General features: G+C 44.4%; 1 protein-coding gene across 3 annotated transcripts in view; it reads right to left on the minus strand.

Moving 5' to 3' along the window:
* Positions 1–8,572, minus strand: part of PAMR1 (peptidase domain containing associated with muscle regeneration 1) — a 78,111-nt gene extending 69,539 nt beyond the window's left edge. For 2 of the 3 annotated variants that reach the window (XM_081282268.1, XM_081282267.1), the window contains exon 1: positions 8,366–8,572. In XM_081282268.1, coding sequence (XP_081138394.1) covers positions 8,366–8,438 — 73 coding nt within the window. In that variant the 5' untranslated portion in view covers positions 8,439–8,572. The remainder of the gene's footprint in view (positions 1–8,365) is intronic. The other variant, XM_081282269.1, reaches the window with a different exon arrangement.
* Positions 8,573–19,938: the final 11,366 nt, after the last annotated feature.

Here is a 19,938-nt window from a genome sequence, read left to right on the forward strand (position 1 = left end):
AGAGAGAAACTGTGATGCGTGACAATGGAATGATATTAGTAAAGGCAGGAAGAAAGTGGGTCCCAGAGAGAGCAAACAAGGGCTCACTGAACAACTTTTTTTTTTGGCAACACTAGGAATGAACCCAGGGCCTCATGCATGCTAGACAAGCAGTCTGCCACCAAGCTGCATCCCCAGCCCTCGACTTAAACTCATGCACACCTCTATGCGATACAGACCATTTCTAGGTTGTGCAAATCAGGGTCATGGTGACTGAGCTACACCAGAACTGACAGAATAAATAACATGAGATTAGAGACAAGCCTGTGTGTGTAGGGGGAGGGGGTTAGTTGGTGATAAAGGACCTTGGACTCAGTGTCCCCAGGGATTAGAAAGGATGATCAAATATTGTCCTCATTTTTGAAGAGAGGATACATCTAATTGGGAAGTCAAGGCACAGCTCTTGCCTTAGAATGGCCATGTCACCAAGAGCAAGCACACTTTATCGGTCACAATTTCACCTGCCCAATGGTCCCAGGCCAATCATGTTACTATAAGCAACCTGAAAACAGGAAATGAATCTTCTCAATGACACACACAGGTCAGTGCTGGTGAGGGCTTGCACGTGCACAGCAACAGGGATGAGCCATCGTCTCTAGGGTCTTTCCAATATCTTAGCGAGTACTGAATGACAAGGACAGCAGACTTCCTGCCCATCTCTCAGCAAACGTCTGAAGAGAAGCTCATGTTTTGCAGATTCCCAAATGCCCTTCTTATCCAATCCTGTGTCTTTGAGGTATTCTTCAATGCTTTATTCAGAGCAAGAGACCAGAGTTTGTAAAACCTTGTTCCATGGAGCACTAATTCCACTAGAAAGTACAAAGTCTTATGGAAAGAAAGAAAGAAAGAAAGAAAGAAAGAAAGAAAGAAAGAAAGAAAGAAAGAAAGAAAGAAAGAAAGAAAGAAAAGGAAAAAGAAAGACTCTGGGATCAAATATCTTTGTAAAATGCTAATTACAGCTTTCTTTGTTGCAGGACTTTGCAGATCTATATATGCTTTGTGTATAGTCAATCTCCACATCTCCCAGACTTATTTCATCATTACATCCTGTTTTCTGTTTGTTTTTTATTAAAATCTCCCAGGATTAGCAATCCCCAAGGCCCAGTTTGGGAGGGAGATGCCAGGCTGGGCCTTAAGTTCTCTCAATTGATTGCAAGGGCTTAGGGAAAAGGACTTTGTCTTCTTTTCACCAAGGCAGTGCAGTCCCTGGAAACAAGCTGAGCACCTGACAGGTGCTTGGTAAATACTGCTGCATAGATACCTGGACATGGACTTGGGAGGCATGTGAAGCCAAGGTGAAGGCTACTTGTGACGAAGACTGAGACGTGTGAGCATCCTCTCTTGCTGTGGCTTTTCAGTCTCAAGTGTGCAGTGTGGGCAGACCTTGGGGTCCATTATTGCTGGATATTTTTGTTTACTGCAGTTTGTAGCTCATTTCCACAAGGACTCAGGACCTACCCACTCTGTTCTACCACTGGATTCCCCAGGAGCCAGGCTTGCCCTAAAGGAGGCTGAACACCATTTGGAAGCAGGCAGTTCACCCCCTAGTGGCAGAAAACCAGACCAGATCAGATACTCTTGATCACCAGCAGTATCTTCCCTTCTGCAGGCATCCAGGTGAGCCAGGAGCATCCAGGTGAGCCACGAGCACGTTGGGAAACACAGGAGCAGATGTTTCCAACTAAAAGTTCAGCTCAGAAAACTTGTCCTAGGACACTTTAGGTGTTCTCCACCATGACCACATGATGCTGGGGCTTATTGATAACTTTCAATGGAATCCTTTGAAGTACATGGAAGAGGAACTGGGTTTGAAAAACATTGACAGTTTAGTTTGTCAGAGTCCCCAAACAATTCATTTGATCTGAAGTAAATGCAGCCAACATCCCCACACACATACACACGCACCCCACCATTCAGAGTTTTGGTGCAAAAATGGCTGTGATTTTTTTTTAACCAAATGTGATTTCAGCTTATGAGGAAAATTGCAATCTCCCCATGAGCTCAACTTGGCAGTATGTGTTCCTCACTGTGTTCTGACAGCAGCAGTCCTGGTTTTCCAATCACCAAACCAACTGACCAGACTGCTACTTACCCAGATGCAGGCTGCCAAACCACTAACTCAACACTGAGACAGCCAGAACCTCAGAGTGGCGGTGATCAAAACTCCAAGCCTGCAGGAACTGAGGCACTGAGCCAACTCCAGAGGCCAAAGGGTGGCCAAAAGAGGCATCTTCACTCACCACTCAGCCAAGGGTGGCACTGGTCTTACCTACTTGATATAAGACCCAGGTCATTGGTATCTGCAGATAGTAGGTCCTCATTCAAGGTTGAAATGAATTGGTTAAAACCCATCCTAGTACTAATGAAGGGAGATCAAGTCTGTTCTCTGCAATATCCATCAATATGCCAAAAAAAGAAGGAAGGGGATAGTTTTCTCTTATTCATTCTGGACCTGTTTCCTGCAATCCCATGGCTTAAAAGTGCACACATTGATGAACTGGACAGAAGAAATCCATAAAGGAGCGGTGATACGTAGTGTCATGGCCAGACTTCAAATATGTCTCATCCTTAATTCTGTTCCTGTGCAAACTGACACGTGACTTGGATTATAAAAGTTGACCATGGAACAAAGAACTTTCCATGTCCAGAGTTTAATCAGAGTGAGATGCATGATACTGGACAGTTATCCCAGAGACTGGTTGGATTTGGGGTCTGCTTAGCACCTTGGTTTCCTCGAGCAAATGTCTCCTGTTAAGATCCACATGGCCCCACCACAGCTACTGTCTCTGTTCCTTCTGGGCATCTATTACCCCATAACGGCAAACATGACCTTACATAGGCCAATCTGAGCACCTGGAATGTCAAAGGGATAATCAAACTTTTCTACTTATACTGAGGTCATATTTAGCCAAAATACAGCCAGCATATCTGCCACAATTGGTCCAGCCACTTACTGTGGCAGTATTGTACAGGGTATCAGGACATGTCTTATGGAGTTAGGCTGCCTGGACTTAAAACACAAACATCTGGCATGTGACCTGATAAGTACTGAACCTTTGTCTAAGTGCTTTTGTGTGTGACCTGGAGCTCATGATAACAGTACTTACCTCCTAGAAGGCATATAGAAGAATGCTTCGCACTTATCACAATTCCATCAACTATCCATCTTTGTAACCAGTCTTGGGATTAGATCATTAAGGTGTGCTTCCACCTTTGGAATTTCTATCATGGACGTGAAGAATTTGATGTGCGACCCCTACCTACACCCCTCTCAACCTACACGGCGCGCACTGAGTCTGCCACACAGGTAATCGCAACATAGAAAAATAAAAGAAATAAACCTGGAGAGAAGGCAGAAAGTCTCAGTTCCTCAGAGAGTGGACCATCTCCAGCCAACTCTTTTTTTTTTTTTTTAAATAATTCCAATTTCACACAAATGATTCTTTTTTTTAAATTTTAATATTTATATTTAGTTTTCGGCTGACACAATATCTTTGTTGGTATGTGGTGCTGAGAATCGAACCTGGGCCGCACTCATGCCAGGTGAGCGCTTTACCGCTTGAGCCACATCCCCAGCCCTCCAGCCAACTCTTAATCCCCTGCCTTCTTTGAGTCATTTTGTTCACAGTTACGAAACCTGATCTGTCCTGCATTTTTTTTTTTTTTTACTTCTTTCTCTCCGTTCTAAACGTATGGTTTTGGCCTACATCTTGTGAAGGCTGACAAACAGATTTCCTTAAACATAGACCAGGCTTGGAATCTGGTAGACGTTCTGCCACTGATCTGGTAGCATTCAATGTTCCAGCTGGCTTCTGGGTCCTCTGCCCTGGAATTCAGGAACTGGAAAGTATAAAAACACAGTATTTCTCTCCTCTTTAAATTAAAATAAGGAGGGAAGGGCTTGTGACTTTCGAATATCCATATGGTGAGGGTGAAAGTTCCCTTGCTCACCCCTCTCCCTTGGAGGACAAGGGAGGTGCACACCTTCCCTCATTTATCAGGGAAATGACAGTTTCCCCCATGTGCACATGCCTCAAATCAACTGCGATTTCTAGAGTTGGGATCAGGGGAGAAGTTTTTTACTGTATCAGGATTATTCACCCTCATTGAGGCAGATGGAAATCATTTTCTGACTCAAGGCCAATCATTAGGTCTCCCAGACATTATTATCTCGGCCAGTTCTATCTCCTCAGTGCAACCCAGATGTAGGGAAGATTAAATCAAACCCACAGTCTGTGCCAGTGACATTCCAAAGACCTCCCCAGGACTTCTGGGTATTTCCAAAGGACTTACATGCTCAAAGTCACCTTTGCTTCTGGGCTTCCATGTCCAAAAGTGCTTGACTCACAGTTTATGAAGCCCAATTATAGCACCCAGCTTTGTCCTCAGTTTCCACCAAAAGGTCACACTGGTAGTCATTCATGAGAATAAAGCATTGTACCAAAGAGTAGGAGGTCACAGAGAGAGGTGAGATTACATTTCACGAAACACACAAGTTCAAATATATTCCAGTCTTATAAAAATCTCCTGTAGAAGATGCTTTTAAAAGTCCTGTTGGTCAATTATTCCTAAGCAGTTTTATTCAACTTGCACGATGTCCCCATTCAGCATGTGGCCTTCCACCCCTTCCGTCTCAGGAATGGAGGTCATAAACTTAAATGCCAGTGGAGACTAGCAGATGAGTGTTAGGCCATAGAGAGGATCCAAACTCCCTCAAGGCATTCAGGTTCACACATTTCCAAGCACGGTGTCCTGCTAAATACTTCTGCAAGCCATGTGACCTGAAGCTTGCCAGTTTGCAGTTCTCAGCTCTGAAACATTCCTCTTTGCCACAGTCAGCCAAGACAGAGCAACGGGAGCTAGCAAGGGCTTTTCCCCTGCTTCCTGTGTGTCCTGGAACTTTGTCAAGGTTTGATGTGCATAAGCACCATCTACCCACATGCTAAACCTGTGAGTGTAAGTCAATCAGCTAACAGGCAAACCTGGGCTCAGACTTTGGACAGTGGAGTTCACCATAGGCTCCCCTAATCTGCTTACGTAGATTTTAATATTTTTTTTATTGTGGCAACATGTATATAACATAAAACCATCTTTCCAACCATGTTTACGCACATAGTTTATATACATAGTTTAGTAGCCTTAAATACATTCACACAGAGGCTGAGGTTGTAGCTCAGTGGGTAGAGTGCTTGCCTAGCCTATGTGAGGCACTGGGTTCAGTCCTCAGCTCTACATAAAAATAAATAAATGAAACGAAGGGATTTCACCCAACTAAAATAAATTTTTAAAAAATACATTTACAAAGTTGTACAACATCACCCATATCTATCTCTAGAATTTTTACATCTGAAATTCTGCACAAAAACATCTGTTCCTTCTTCTCCACTGCTCCTGACAACTCCCATCCCACTGTCTCTATGAATTTGACTATTCTAGGTGCCTCACATAAATGGAATCACATGATGTTTGTCGTTTTTGTGTCTGGTTTCTTTCATATAGTATATTATTCTCAAGGTTCAGTCGTGTTATACTATGTATCAAAGTTTCCTTCATTTTTAAACATGAATGATATCTTATTCTATGCCTGTAGCACATTTTATTTATCCACCGACCAACATTGGGTTGTTTCCATCTTTTGACTTTGGGGAATAATATACTAGGACCATCAGTTTACAAATATCTGTTCAAGTCTCTGCTTTCAATTCTTTTGTGTATATGCCCAGAAGTGGAATCACTAGATCAAATGGCAATTCTAGGTTTAATTTTTTGAGAATCATGTGTGTGTATCCTTGAACCAATCACAGAGCTTCTTTGAACTTCATCTGTAAAGCAGGGATGGCAATAATACCTTACTTTATCAAGTGGGGGAATCTCATAATTAATGCACTAAAGCCTTTGGATCATAAATGTCACTAGATGTCAGCTATATGTCCAGTCTCCTTGTCTTTGGAAACAAAGGACCCAAACTAAACTGAACACTAAAGTCACTCTCAGCTCCAAAAATCTATGATCCCACCACAAAATTATTTTCCTTTTGGGATGCCAGAAACTTTCAGAGTATATTGGAGTGAACACCCTCTTCCTGGTCCCTACAAAAATCCACCCCTGCCAAGAAGGCCCAATTTTCCTAGCTCTGACCCTGGAATGTGCTAACACATCCCATTATAAACTAACATCTCATTTTTTCTTACCACTCCTTCTCCCTAGCTTCCTCTCCACATTCCCCTTCTCAGCTGGCTTCTCCTACCTACTGAATATCTGCGCTTCAAATTATCTCCCCCACTGACATTTGCGTTCATTCCCCACAAGCTAAGTCTGTTGGAAGTAACACTTGTGAAGTTATCCATATTAAGGTTTCATTTCCCAAGAGACCCATATTTTAAATGAGGTTTTCCTCTTAGGCAGAGTCACTCTGGCAGAGCTACTGCTGTTGGTGAAGTCACTGGAGTTGGGTTTCCCTTCTCACATGCTGTTTATGTTAGGTTTATCACTTGGCCCAGTGTCTGGATTCTCATCCTCCAACATGTATCACATGCTCATGAGCAACAACAATCACCCATCCCATCCCAGTGGATGTTTACGTTTTATCTGACACTCTTTTTAGCAAAGGAATTAGAACAAATACGCTTCCAAGCTTTTCTTGTCAGGGGCCAGATTCAAAATTCCAGCAGGGAGTGGACTCGTTCACTACATGAAGAAATATTTTCCTTCTCCACTCTATTCCTCTGCCTTCCCTCCAAATGTGAACATTCGACAACTGAAATACCCTTGTTAAACACATGGAACAGCTCTCCAGTTCCATCAACAGCTTGGCTGACAACAAATCACACACCCTCCCCAATGCTTTTCCATAGCAAAAGGTGAAAGAGATTTTCAGGTCGGTAAGAAATGGGTTTTTCAGGTCGTGGGCAGCTGAGCTTTGTTTTGTTTGTTTTGTTTTGTTTGTTTGTTTGTTTGTTTAATGAGTAATCTCATCCACCAAGCCCTGGCACTCAGACAAGAACCAGGGTCCTCTGGAGTTGGTCTAACAAAGGCTACCACAGCCTGGAAGTTTGGAGATCAAGGAGGGAGGAGTCCTCAACTTACCCCTGGTCAAGTGTTTAGGCTTATGGGTTATCAGCCACCTTTGAAGGTCTCCTCCTTCCTTCATTAGTCTTTGGGCTGCTCCAGATAGTTTGGAGGTAAAATTCAAATGAAACACTCACCATTTTGATGACACATCACTAAGGAAGATTTACCTGGGGGGCAGGCAGGCTCAAAGTAAATGAAAAGGATCAGCCCAAGTGGGGGAGAGGTTTTTTTGTTGATGATGAGGGATGTATCTTAGGCTGTGTCCCCCTCCCTACAGCAGACCATAGCACTCAGCATCCTCACCACCCCACTTATCCTGTTTGTAACTCGGGCCACCTGCAGAGATGGAGCGGCAGCCAGGTTCACAATACCTGCTTCTGCACAAAGCTGCCCTATTTTGTCACATCTGTATATCTCAAGCCTTTACCTCATAAGTCGCACCTGATGTGACACCTCATCCCTGGAGCCATATAAGGACAGAGGCTTCTAAGAAGCCCCTGCTTCCCTGCCTGGCAGCAAGCCATTAGAAGACCCTCCACTCCCTGGCTTTTGTCCTTTACTAGGTCAACAGGCTTCCTGGAGCTCTGAGTCATGTCCCAGCCTCACTTACCCTGGAAGCCCATTTGACCTGGGAATTGTGGCTCAGAAAAATGGCATGTGAAAAACAAAGAAACCAAAATTCCTTCAAAACAAACATCCCCAGAAACAGCTTGCACTTTTAACCCCAGCTTTCTTTCTCTTCTTTCTCTTTCTTATCAGAAAGTGTGTCTATGCTGGATGAAGAAATCTCTTGTGTTGGAAATCTGTTCAGATACATTGTTGTCAGACAGCATTAAGCAAGATTCACCAGGAGGAACATCCAAGCAAGCCCTGCTCTTTATTCCCCTCTCTTTCCAGCTCACCTCTGCAGGAGCTCTTTCCAGGGGAAACTTTGCTTTTGCAAATCAAAGCTTGCAACTCAGACTGAATTGATTCCCCAAGGTCATTTCATGCTTTAAAGCAGATAAACTAAAATTACGCAGATCATACTGGAGCTCGTCCCCCCTTCCTGAGGCATCCAGTCCCACAATTACGGATGACAAAACTGTATCCCCTTCTCAGCGAAGGCAACAGACGCTCCAGGGACACCAGTAAAGCCCCGAGATTATCACCAGAGAAAAAGTCCCCGCCCAGACTCCCGGTCCTGCTCCGGGTCAGCCCCCTGGAGGGAAATGCCCCCTTCTCGAGGCGTCCTGGACCCTCTGGGTGACAGTACCTCTTGGCAAAGACGAGATGAGAAGGAGCTGCAGGAACGTGAGCCCCAGCTGCGTCCACCGGTCCAGCTCCATCTTTCCCGCGGTGGTGCCGAGCCCAGCGACTGCGGGGGAGCGAGAGGAGGGACGCGGGAGGCCGGCGGGCTGGCGGCTCTTCCAGGGACCTCCCCAAGCCCCAGCTGAGCGGCAGCTCGGGTTTCAGCTCGCCGCCGGGCTCTCCCATCCTCATCCCGGGGAAACCACCTTCAGCCAGAGCGACGTCAGCCCAAACCTCTGCTCTCCGCTGCCTTAACCCTTGCGGGGCCCGGGAAGGTGTGGCGGTGCCCCGAGGCCGAGGACAGGGGCGGGCGGGGACGCTGCGGGTCCTCTGGGCTCCAGATATCCCGCACCTGGGTGGAGGGTGCGTCCTGTCCCGCAGCACCTGGACGGGTATCCGGGTAGGCGGGGCCACGGGGCCACTCAGGTGAGGCAGGGGTGGTTTCTCACCCCACTGCCCCACCGCCGTGGACGCCTGGCACGCGGGTTGGCCGCGGCTGCCCTCACGGCACACGTGGAACCCGATGGCCTCCGGAGAGGGAATCGGTGATGGGCGGAGAAGAGGCGCCCACCCCCCTTTCCTCCCAACACTCTTACCTCTAAGTTCTTCCCCCTCCCTCTGCTCTAAGGATCCTAGTTTGGAAATGGTTTTCTCTGCATCTGTAGGCTGCAGGGGCAGTTGCTCATCTTCCTATGACGGTGAGTGAGTTCAGCGGTATAGATGACTCCTGAGCACATGTCAGGCAGGTCATGGAGCTTGGGGACACTGTACTGTGAGGGAGCTCAGTTTGGGTACCTGCACTGCAAACCGCATCTTGAAGTGAGTAAAAAGAATGGTTTACAAGATGTCTGATTTTTATCAGCTTCTCTGAGCCAGGTGCCTTACCTCCTGTCTTTCTCACAGTAGACCTATCTTCTTGTTTCCTACAAGAGTAGGAAGATTGAGCCACTGAATTCAATAACACATCTGAGGTCACACAGTTAGTAAGGGGTAGAGCTAGGATAGGAACGCAAGGCAACCAGATCCAGAGGCTGTTGTCCAAGCCACTAGGCTATACAGATTCTTACAATGTTGCCCTCATAAAATTGCATTTAAATATTTTAGGTACACTCTGTCTATACAGAATTGTATTTAATCATTATAGTCATGTACAGTAGGTAGTATTATCTGTATATTACAGATGCAGAAATGGAGACTCGATTAACTGACCTGCTCAATATCACTCAACTGGACATGGCAAAGCAAGATATGCCCAGGTCTAATGTGGAACTGGGCCTTGGACCATAGCTGGTCCCAGTTTGTACTACCAGATTTAAAAGCCAAAATCAAGAGAAGCAGGTGACCATTTCAAGCCAGGACTAGTGAGAAAGCTTCCTAGAGCAGAGAGGCTTGGCCTGAAGTCTAAGAAAGACCTATCACAAGCCAGAGAGGGGAGTAAAAAAGGACTATCTAGGAACTTGGCTGATGCCACTAGGAAATGGTGGGTGTTTATATATGTAGGTCATAATTTGCATTTGTACTTTCCCCCAAAAGATCCATGGCAAGACCTACCACTAAAATGCCTTTTAAGCAATTTTGATAAATAAGGAGACAGATAGATGATAGAAGACAGTTATATAGAGACATAGAGAACAAAACCAACCATAGACAAAAGCCAACTGAAGATTAGAGACAAATGGATGTAGAGGTTGAAGATTCTGAGTGCCACCAGAGTGTTTCAATTTTATTCTTTAAGTTGTTGGAGGGTGCTGATGATTTAGGACTGGAGGGTGCTGATCCCAAAGGCAAGCCCCCCAGGAAGATAAGTGATCCTCAACTATTGTTGAAGGTCCAAAGTAAAGAGTAAGCATTTGAAGTGGAATGGAAAAGAAAGTGAGAAAAACCTGAGGGAGGGTGAAAGCCCAGGGCTCTGGGCAGGTTGGGAAAGGTGGGAACCCTGAAACAAATGGCTTCATTAAGGAGGAGTTGCTAAACTCCCAGTCCTGCTAGGAGCACCCTGCAATGATGTGACCAGAAGCGAGCACTCAGCACTCAGAGCCCTGGGTTCAAATCCTGAAGTCCCCACTTTCTGACTGCATAACTTCAAGCAAGCTAACTAACCCTCTGAATCTGTGTTCTTCTCTACAAAATGGAAATAATAATCAAACCCACTTTCTTGATCATTAGAAAAGTTAAATGAGTTTATGCATGGAAGGCCTGTACCACAGTGCCTAGCATATTCTAGCTGCACAGTTTGTTTGTTTGTTTGTTTGTTTTTCCCACTACTGGGGACTAAACCCAGGGACTGAACACAGAGCTACATCCCCAGCCATTTTTATTATTTATTTTCAAACAGAATCTTGATATATTACCAAGACTCAGCTCAAATTTGCAATCCTCCTACTGCAGTCTCTTGAGTCCCTGGGATTGTGACATGTGCCATCACAATAAATATTAACTGTCATCTGTATTATCTGTCCTAAGGATGCCCAGAGAAAATCCTCACTGTTTTAGTCAGCTATTTCACTGATGTGACTAAAGGACTTGACCAGAGTAATTTTAGGGGAAGAAGAGTTTGGGGACTCACAGTTCAGAAGTCTCAATACATAAACAACAGGCTCCATTCCTCGGGGCTGGGGGTGAGGCAGGACATCATGGTAGAAGAGAGTGGCAGAGGGAAGCAGCTCACATCATGATCAGCAAGCAGAGGGAGACTCCACTCACCAGATACAAATATATACTCCAAAGCCACACCCCGATTCCCACCTCCTCCAGCCACACCCTACCACTTCAGTTACCAGTGAATCCCTGTCAGGGAATGAATTCACTAATTGGGTTAAGACTCTTACAACCCAATCATTTCTCCTCTGAACCTTCTTGCATTGTCTCACCTGTGAGCTTTGGGGGACACCTCACATCCAAACCATAACACTCGCCTTCAAATTCCTTGTCCAGGGGAAATTTGTATAAAACAAGCACAAAGAGTAGCCTTCAAAAAAAGGAAAATAGAAAGACAAGGCATCTAAGGGGTGCAGCTGATATAAAGGTTCATTTATTTATGGTCAACGTTTCCGGGGCCTTTGGTGATGGCAGTGATGTGGAGGTGACTTTGTTTCTAAACACTGTGGGACTTATAGTCTCTCAGGACTCTACCACAATCTGAGAGCATTGCTTCCTTCTCCCACCTCCTCCACACACAGACCTCCCAGTGGCATCAGTGCCCAGCAGCCTCATCCCTGGGGCAATCGTTCCCCTGACAGGGTGACTTCTGCTGAAGGGCAGCAGAACATGTCACTCAAAGTATGCCACTTTGGCTTCAGAATTCTTTTGAGCTGAAGCCAGTTGAGAAAAAGCCCTTGTACCTTCCCTGTTTGCTTAAAATTAGAGCATCACTTATAAAGGTGTCCCGCACCTTCTCTCTCCACTAGGAAGAAAGAAAGTTAATCACCAGAGACAACTCTGGACCCTTTATCAGCCCACGAAGAATCTACACAGCAAACCTTACTGACTAGCACTTATTATCCAAGAGTTCTCCATATATTTGTCAGGAAGTTCAAAATCCTTTTCCTTCTCTTACCACGTCTCTACAAATGTTGTTCTTTTGTTAAGATGCTATTGTTAAACTAAGATGCTACCCCAAATCCTCACCACCCTTTTAAGTTATTCATCAGTACTTATTCCCATGCATAAAAGTCTTTGTTCCTCTCTAAATTAATGTCTTTCGTTTTTTTTTTTTCTCTTGTTAATCTGTCTTTTGCTAATCTAATTTACAGGATTGCAGTAAACCACAGATGTTTAAAGATTTTTTTTTTCCTCCCCTATAAAGCTGATTGGCTAAGAAAGTCCCAGGTTTAGAGACCTAAAAACAGGCCCTTCCTTGTGTTCCTGGAATCTCCACAAGAGTCTGTTTGCTATTTGTGTCACTAATTTGAGTTTGCAAATTTTCTAGGGTTAGGCAACCTGGAAACTGTCAGAAAGATACTCTACAAAGGAGTGGACTCATCTCTTCAAAGAACTCAAAGCAGTGATCTACTATTACTTTGTAGAAATCCACAATAATCCCTGAGCTGGGAGAGGGTCAGGGAAGCTATGACTCTGAAACAGGAAAGTCCACCTGAAGCCATACAATCCTACACAAATTTCTATTTTCCTACCTGAGTTTAGCTTCCTCTGTTCCTATTATATCAAATCAGTTTCTCATATTGATCAAGTTTAATATTGCTCCAAGTCACAGTTTCTTAATCTGGGAGTTCCATGGGGTCCCTTAGAAGAAGTACTTTAGAGGGACTTTGAACTTTTCAAAATTATATGCAACATTTTTGCCTGCAGTTTGTGGAGTCAGAGGCATCCCCTAGCCTTGTTCGGGCAAATCCCAACTCTTTTAGATTCATTCATTTTCATAAGATAAAATTGAAAAATTGACCAAGTATTTCTTAGATTTGGGGAAAGTGATTTTGTACATGCGTACAGTTGTTGGCTCTAAGCTATAACCTGCACCATGCACACTTGCAGGACTCTCCCGAATGCTGAGTTAGCACATGCTAGCTAGTTCTGAATCCAGACAGACCCCTTACCACTTACGAACACCTGGGCATGTTATTTCACCTATGATGGACTTAGTTTTTGCATTTGCTAAGTGGGAAAAAATAAGGGTACCTGCCTGTATAAGGTTGGAGTAAAGAGCTCAGAACAGTACCTAAAATAGAATAGATATTCAGTAAATGTTAGCTGTTTCCCTGATGCTGATCTCCTCCTCCTCCCTTTACCTCCTACAAACACTCCAGGGAAGAGTAAATCACATGAAAGCCTATGGGTGGGAAAGGCCAAGAAGCATGCTGGGAAGTAGAGACTGATACCTGGAATTAAGAATTATCCCTTACAATCAGCAACTAGAAACCAACAATTTCTGCAGTCGATGGAGTCAGGGCACCCATTTAATTCAAGTTATAATACGCACTAATTTTCACTTGAAAGGATGAGACTCTTTGACAAAAATCTGTCCTCTTTTCCATTGCCACCAGGGAGGCTGGTAGCATGTGGCTTCCCAGGGAGAACAGCAGAGAAGGCGGTCTTTGTGGATGCCAACGGTTCCCCAGCTGTAACTTCTGCAGATCAGCAGCTAGCAGCAACCGCACACTGGGAGAGCCAGAGGCAAGAGTCTGGGTAGAGGGGTCTGCGAACTGAGCAGCGTCCCAGACGTCTGGTAATTAAGTTCGGTTTTCACCAACAGCACAAAACACAAAGCTCAAGTCAAGCAGGGCCAGGGACAGAGAAGGGTGGCACTGTGAAAAGACAGAGGGGCTGTGGCCCTTCCACCACAGCTGCCCTAGCTGGCCCCACCAAGGTAGTCTCCAGCCCTAATGAATCCCGGCTGTTCACCTACACAACAGGCAGCCATGTTCTGCCTCCAGGTCTGGCTCAGCTCCACTCTCTTTCCACTGGGGAACCATGCAAAGGGGTAAGGACGTCTGTGGTTCTTTTTCTGGCCACATTCTTCTGACTGTGTGTCATTCTTCATGCAAATTGCTAAAAGTCGGTGAGCTTCTATGCTTCACAGTCAATGTGCTCCTGAATCGCCAGGGGAAACCTGGTCTTGACTTCCATATGGATATTTATGAACTTCATTTAAAAAAAAAAACTATCTGTTATGCAACTGAACTGCACAGTTTTATAAATAACACTGGCAAAAAGTTTGTTCATGATCCAAGTGGCAAGCCCAAGAGATAAAACCAGGTGATCCATCAGGGGGAGGGAAGGATATAAAAAAGAAAATAACTCCCAGAGAAGGCAATGCTGCGGGGGTGGGCATGGTGATACACTAAAGGACCCTGTAGTCACAGACCCAGTATGGATCAGGGCTCTACTCCCTACTGGACATGTGAACTCAGTCAAATTCACTGGCCATCTGGGTCCCAGTTCATCATCCATAAAAAGGATAATAGCCACCTTATCATTTTGGTGAAAATATTAAAATGAGGCTGGGATATACAAAAGGAGCTCCATCAATGTTGACTATTACTGTTATCTATGAACATCTTACCTTGGGTTTTTCAAAAATACCCTCCCTTCAAGTAGTTGGCCAAAATTAAACTAGATATTGTAAATTAAGTTAGATTATGTTTCTATATTGATATGAGGCAAATGCGCATCTGAAAAATATATGGCCTTAGACATTTATGCTTTCAGCTGGATGTCCAGAGGCAGAGGGGGGAATTTACTTGAGGACAAAACTGAGAGGCCTGTTCCAATTGGAAGCTGCCCAGGATCCAGAAAATCCCCTGAGGAGCTCTCACAATGAATGTCTGGTTCAATGGGATAAGAAGGGTTTGCATATAAAGCAACTTTTCTCTATCTATGGAAGGAAGTAAAGGACACTGAGAAAAAAATATTAATCAGGTAAACATCATTTATCTTCACTTAGTATAGTTTACTGCATGCCTACTGTGTGCATCATTTCAGGTCCTGGGGATAGGGCTCTGAATACAATCTACATGATCCCTTACCTTGCAGACTTACAGACTGGATGGGAATTATACATCAAGCAAATGTGACAAGTATCACAAGAGAGGACAGAATATTCTGGAAGGTGGTAACAGGGTGTGAGGGTCAGAAAAGCTTCCCTGAAAAAGGGACATTGAATGTCAGACCTAAAGAAAAAAAAAAAGGAAGAGAGTAGAGAATAAAGAATTAGAATAGAACATGTTCTGGAGATGGGCTAATGATATATGCAAACCTTGAAAACAGTAACTTTATTCTAAGGGCCATGAGAAGCAATCTGAGGGGCAGACAGTGGTGGGTCCAGATTGTACTGGGGGCTGAGCCCCCTCTGCATCCTCCATCCAATAGGGTGGGCAGAAGTGACTTGATCTGAGGAGCACTGTGGAACATGACAGTGAGAGTCATTTTAGATACCTACCAGTGTGATGGTCACAAGGGTGTGGACCGGTGCACAGTGACATGCTCTGGGGAAAGCCAGCTTCCACGTTGTGGTGAGCTGCCCTATGGAAAGGAACTGAACTCTCCTGAAAGCTGTCACATGAATGACCCTGGGCCATGACTCCAGCCAGCAACATGGCTACATACTTCATGAGAGATTGCCTAACCAGAACCATGCAGCTACGATGCTCCTAGATTCCTGATCCTCAGAAACTGGGTGAGATCATCCACTTTATTTTATGCCACTAAAATGTGTTACACAGTGTGTTAGTCCATTAGGTTGCAAGAACAAAATACCATAAATAGGTTGACTTATAAACAACAGAAATTTGTTTCTTACAGTCCCAAAGGCTAGGAAGGCCAACATCAAGATTTAGGGTTTGATGAGTGCTTACATCTGGTTCATGGCTGGTCCCCTCTAGGTATTTCCTCACGCAGCGGAAGGGAAGAAGTCTGATCTCTTCAACCCCTGTTGTGGTCTGAGTGTTTGTTTCCTCCTAAATTAGGTTTCTTAGGTTGAAACCTAATTTCCAATGCGGTGGTGGTATAAAGAGCTGGGGCCTTTGCGCACGATGAGATCTTGAGAGCAGAGCCTTCCTGAATGGATTGGTGCCCTCTCAAAAGGGCCTGAGGGGGCTTGCTCACTGTCTCAGCAGAAAGTGGGCCCCACCAGGCCATGAGTCTATTGGCACTTTGCTCTTCAACTTCTCAGCCGTCAGCCCTTTGGACAACAAATTTTTTCTATTGCTTAAAAACTACCCAGGCTCAGGTGTGTTTGTTCTATCAGTCCAAATGGAACAAGACAATCCCTTATAAGAGCACTAATCCCACTCATGAGGGATCCACCTTCATGACCTTATCACTTCCCCAAATCTCCACCTCCCCCTACCATCTCATTAAAACCACTTCAACATGTAAAGGGGCACACAGCAACCAATTACAAATACAAAAGCTTCTGAACTGGGAAATGTGGAAGAAGAGAAAAGAAAATTGTCTATACCTGGGTAGACCCACGGTCAAATCAAAACTGCTAGCCTGGCCACAGCTTAAGGACTCAACCCTGGGAAATGTTAGGAGAGTGAGACTCTCACAGTCAGGAGGCTTCCAGCTATACATAACAGCAAATCCAACTCAGTGGTTGAAATAACAAGTAACTTTATTATGTCCTGTAACTGTAAGTAGGAAGGTTGGTCCCAGCATTGTTTAATTCTGTGGTTCAGCAGCACTGTTCAATACCCAAGACCAAATGACCAAAAGATAATGCATGCAAGAATTTATCCAAAAGCTCAGAACAAAGAAAAATCACATTTATGGTTTATGAACACAAACATGTCATTAAACTATTGAAACATATTTTAAAATGGCATTCTTTACCTTCAAGATAGCAGCTACCACTGAAAGGAAAGGACAGAGTTAAACACAGGGTATGAAATTTTAGTTAAAATATAAAAGAAAAATAGGATAAATCTAAAGTTACTGAAGCAAAATTTTAACCTCTGTTTCATCTTGGAGGCAAGTACATAGATCATTGTCTGAACATTTTTGTATGTTTGGATTGTCTACATTTTATAAGGCTATAAAGAAGACGTAAGAGGGATATGTAAGGGAAAATATTTTGCAATGGGTAGAGAAGACAAGCACTTATTCATGTATTAAAGTAAATATTTTGAGTATTTGCCATGTGCCAGACACTCTTCTAGGCAGTAGAAATAGCATGGTGAAAAAGGCAGAATGGTTCTTGTTTTCATAGTGCTTACACACTACTGGACAAAGATACATAGCAAAGACAGAGGGGATGGTCAAAGTGCCATGTTAGAAATGAAACAGGGTGTATTAGTCAGCTTTCCGTTACTGTAACAAATGCCTGAGGTAAATCAACTTACAAGGTAAAGTTTATTTGGGCTCACAGTGTCAGAGGTTTCAGTTCATGGTCACTTGGACAAGTATGTCTTGTTGCTTTGGGCCTGTGATAGTGAAGTGTATCATGGCAGGAACATGTGAAAGAGGAGAACTATTCACCTTATGGTGGCTAGGAAACAGAGTAAAGAAAGGGATGGGGTCCCAACATCTTCAAGGGAACACTCACAATGACCTAATTTCCTCCTCCTAGGCTCCACCTCTTAAAGGCTCCACCACCTCCCATTGACACCATGCTGCGCGAAGAACGAGCCTTCAACACATGGACCTCTGGGGGACAGTGCAGATGAAAACTGGAAGGTGATGGGATCCTATAACTTGTGGAATCAGGGCAGGCCTCTCTGAGAAGGTGACACATAAACTGAAACCTGAAGTTAAAAAAAAAAAAAAAAAAGGCATCCACTGGGGCTTCTGAGAAGGATGCATTCCAGGCACAGGGGACAGACATGCAAAGACCCTGAGCCTGAATGGCTTTGGTGTGCTTGAGGATCACAAAGGAGGCCAGAGTAGCTGGCAACAAGTGCATCATTGACAATTCTTTAAGCAAGAGAGAATGCCAAGTGGAGAAACGCTGAAGATCAGTGAAGCTGCATATCAAGTGCAACATCAGCTTCGGGGCATCAGAGAGTCACCTGAGAATTTAGTGAGCAGCTATGGATTCTAGAGAAATACACACACACACACACACACACACACACACACACACTAATTTTTGCTTACAATTCCAAGGTGTGTGTGAGCCTTCCGAAGCCAACGCCAAAGAGACCTAACTCCTGTCTTAAAGCTGAGGCCACATTCTTCCCAGGCAGCTCCCACCCCACCCCTGACCTCCAGCCCTATCAGTGAGGGTACAGTGTAAAAACCTATGAAACTGTCATTCCCTCCCCAAAATAGTGAATCAAAACCAATATCACCCCAGATGTGGTGGAACACACCTGTAATCCCAGCAACTCAGGAGGCTGAGGCAGAAGAATCACAAATTTGAGGCCAGCCTCAGCAACTTAGCAAGATCCTGTCTCAAAATAAAATAAAAAGGGAAAGGGATGTATTTCAGTATTAGAGCTCCCTGGGTTCAATCCCCAGTAATAGAAACAAACAAACAAACAAAAAAACTCAGTATCATATTCCAGAAGGATGGTGGTAAGAAAGAGGTGGCTAACACAGTGGGGTAAAGCAATTCACTTCAGATGGTGGAGACAAATCCTGTGAGGATGCAGGAGAACGGCACACTGACACAATTACACAATTATTAGGGATTGAGTGATTAGAAGCATGATGTGAAATCCTGCTCAGAGTAAAAGATAAATTGCTATAATTTGCATCTCCTATCACAAAGAACAAAGTAGACCTCTTTGAATTGGGTTCCGGAAGAAACACACTTTTTATGCCTAACAATGTTACTCTGACCCTTATTTGAGGAAATTTGAAAGGTTACAACTTTGTGTGGGACCTAGAGCAAGAAAGGAACCTGGACCTGATCTGTCCAGGCTGAAGTATAAGATAGCCTGCTACTTGGAGCATGTGCTTGGGCCAACTGTCTGGCATTGAAAGTGTCAATGATAGGGAGAGATGCAGTATGGATCTTATGGAAAGTTCCAGTGGGAGAATCAACATGAGCACCTGAAGTTCTGGACCACCGTCATGCCCTCTGCAGTGCAGAATTATATGCCTTTTGAGGAACAAATCTTAGAATGTTACTAGACTCTGGTGATTATCAAGGTATCCACCACTCCAACAAAGCAGGTTCCTGCCCAGGAGGTGAGTGAGTTGCTTGGGAAAACTAAAAAGTCTGTAATAATCAGTAAAAAATAAAGACAGAGCTAGAAATTAGATATAAAAAGAGGAGGATCTGGTAGGTCTTCCAGTCCTGATAGGAGCTTGAACAGAACAACTGAACAATGGCTCTGATTCTTTATTTAAGGGGGAGTATATCAAAGGCAGAGATAATGGTTCAGCCGGGGGAGTCTTTATTCCATGCTTGCTTCTCCGTGTAGCAGAAGTCTAGCAGCAAACAGGTTGATTAGCATTTTGGCAAGACACACCCATCTCCGGGAGGCTGTTAGAACTTGAGCAGTGAGCTAGGCAGGGCACCACATGAATCAGACATCCTCGAATTAGTGGGCTCCTACTGGAAGTTCCTGATACCAGGCTTCCCCGACTAATGGTTCCAACATCACTCAGTTTACCCACAGCTCATAGATGGCTTCTGGCACTGGTGTAACCTTGACATTGGATATCAAGTGACCTTAAGTATGGAACTTCCCATCATGAACTGAGTTCCAGAAGATTCTCCATGTCATAAAATTACACAGACCCACAGTAAGTAGTCCATCCTTAGATAGAAATGGTCCATCCAGAATTGAGCCTAAGCAAGACCAGATGGCACAGTCAAATTTCATAAGCAGAAACCCTTGACCCAGGGCATCCTCCATGTTTTCCAGAGCCCTGCTCTCAGCTGGTACCAATGATGATACGACTGGGGAGTTCCCAATACAACCAGCTGAAGGAGGCAAACCTCAAGCTTGGCTTAAGGGTTAGGCGTGAGTATGTGAGTGCCAGCTGCAATGGATGGCAAGTGCATTACAGTCACATTCAGAATGGACTGGAAGACAGTGCTGAGGGAAGTCCAATGGGTGGGGCTTTAAGAGGTGCCTCTCATTACTCACTTTGAGTAGAAGAAGTGGCTTGAGGCAAGATAGGCATAAA

This window comes from Spermophilus citellus, assembly GCF_964194105.1.
Source record: "Spermophilus citellus genome assembly, chromosome: 2".
Taxonomy (NCBI): domain Eukaryota; kingdom Metazoa; phylum Chordata; class Mammalia; order Rodentia; family Sciuridae; genus Spermophilus; species Spermophilus citellus.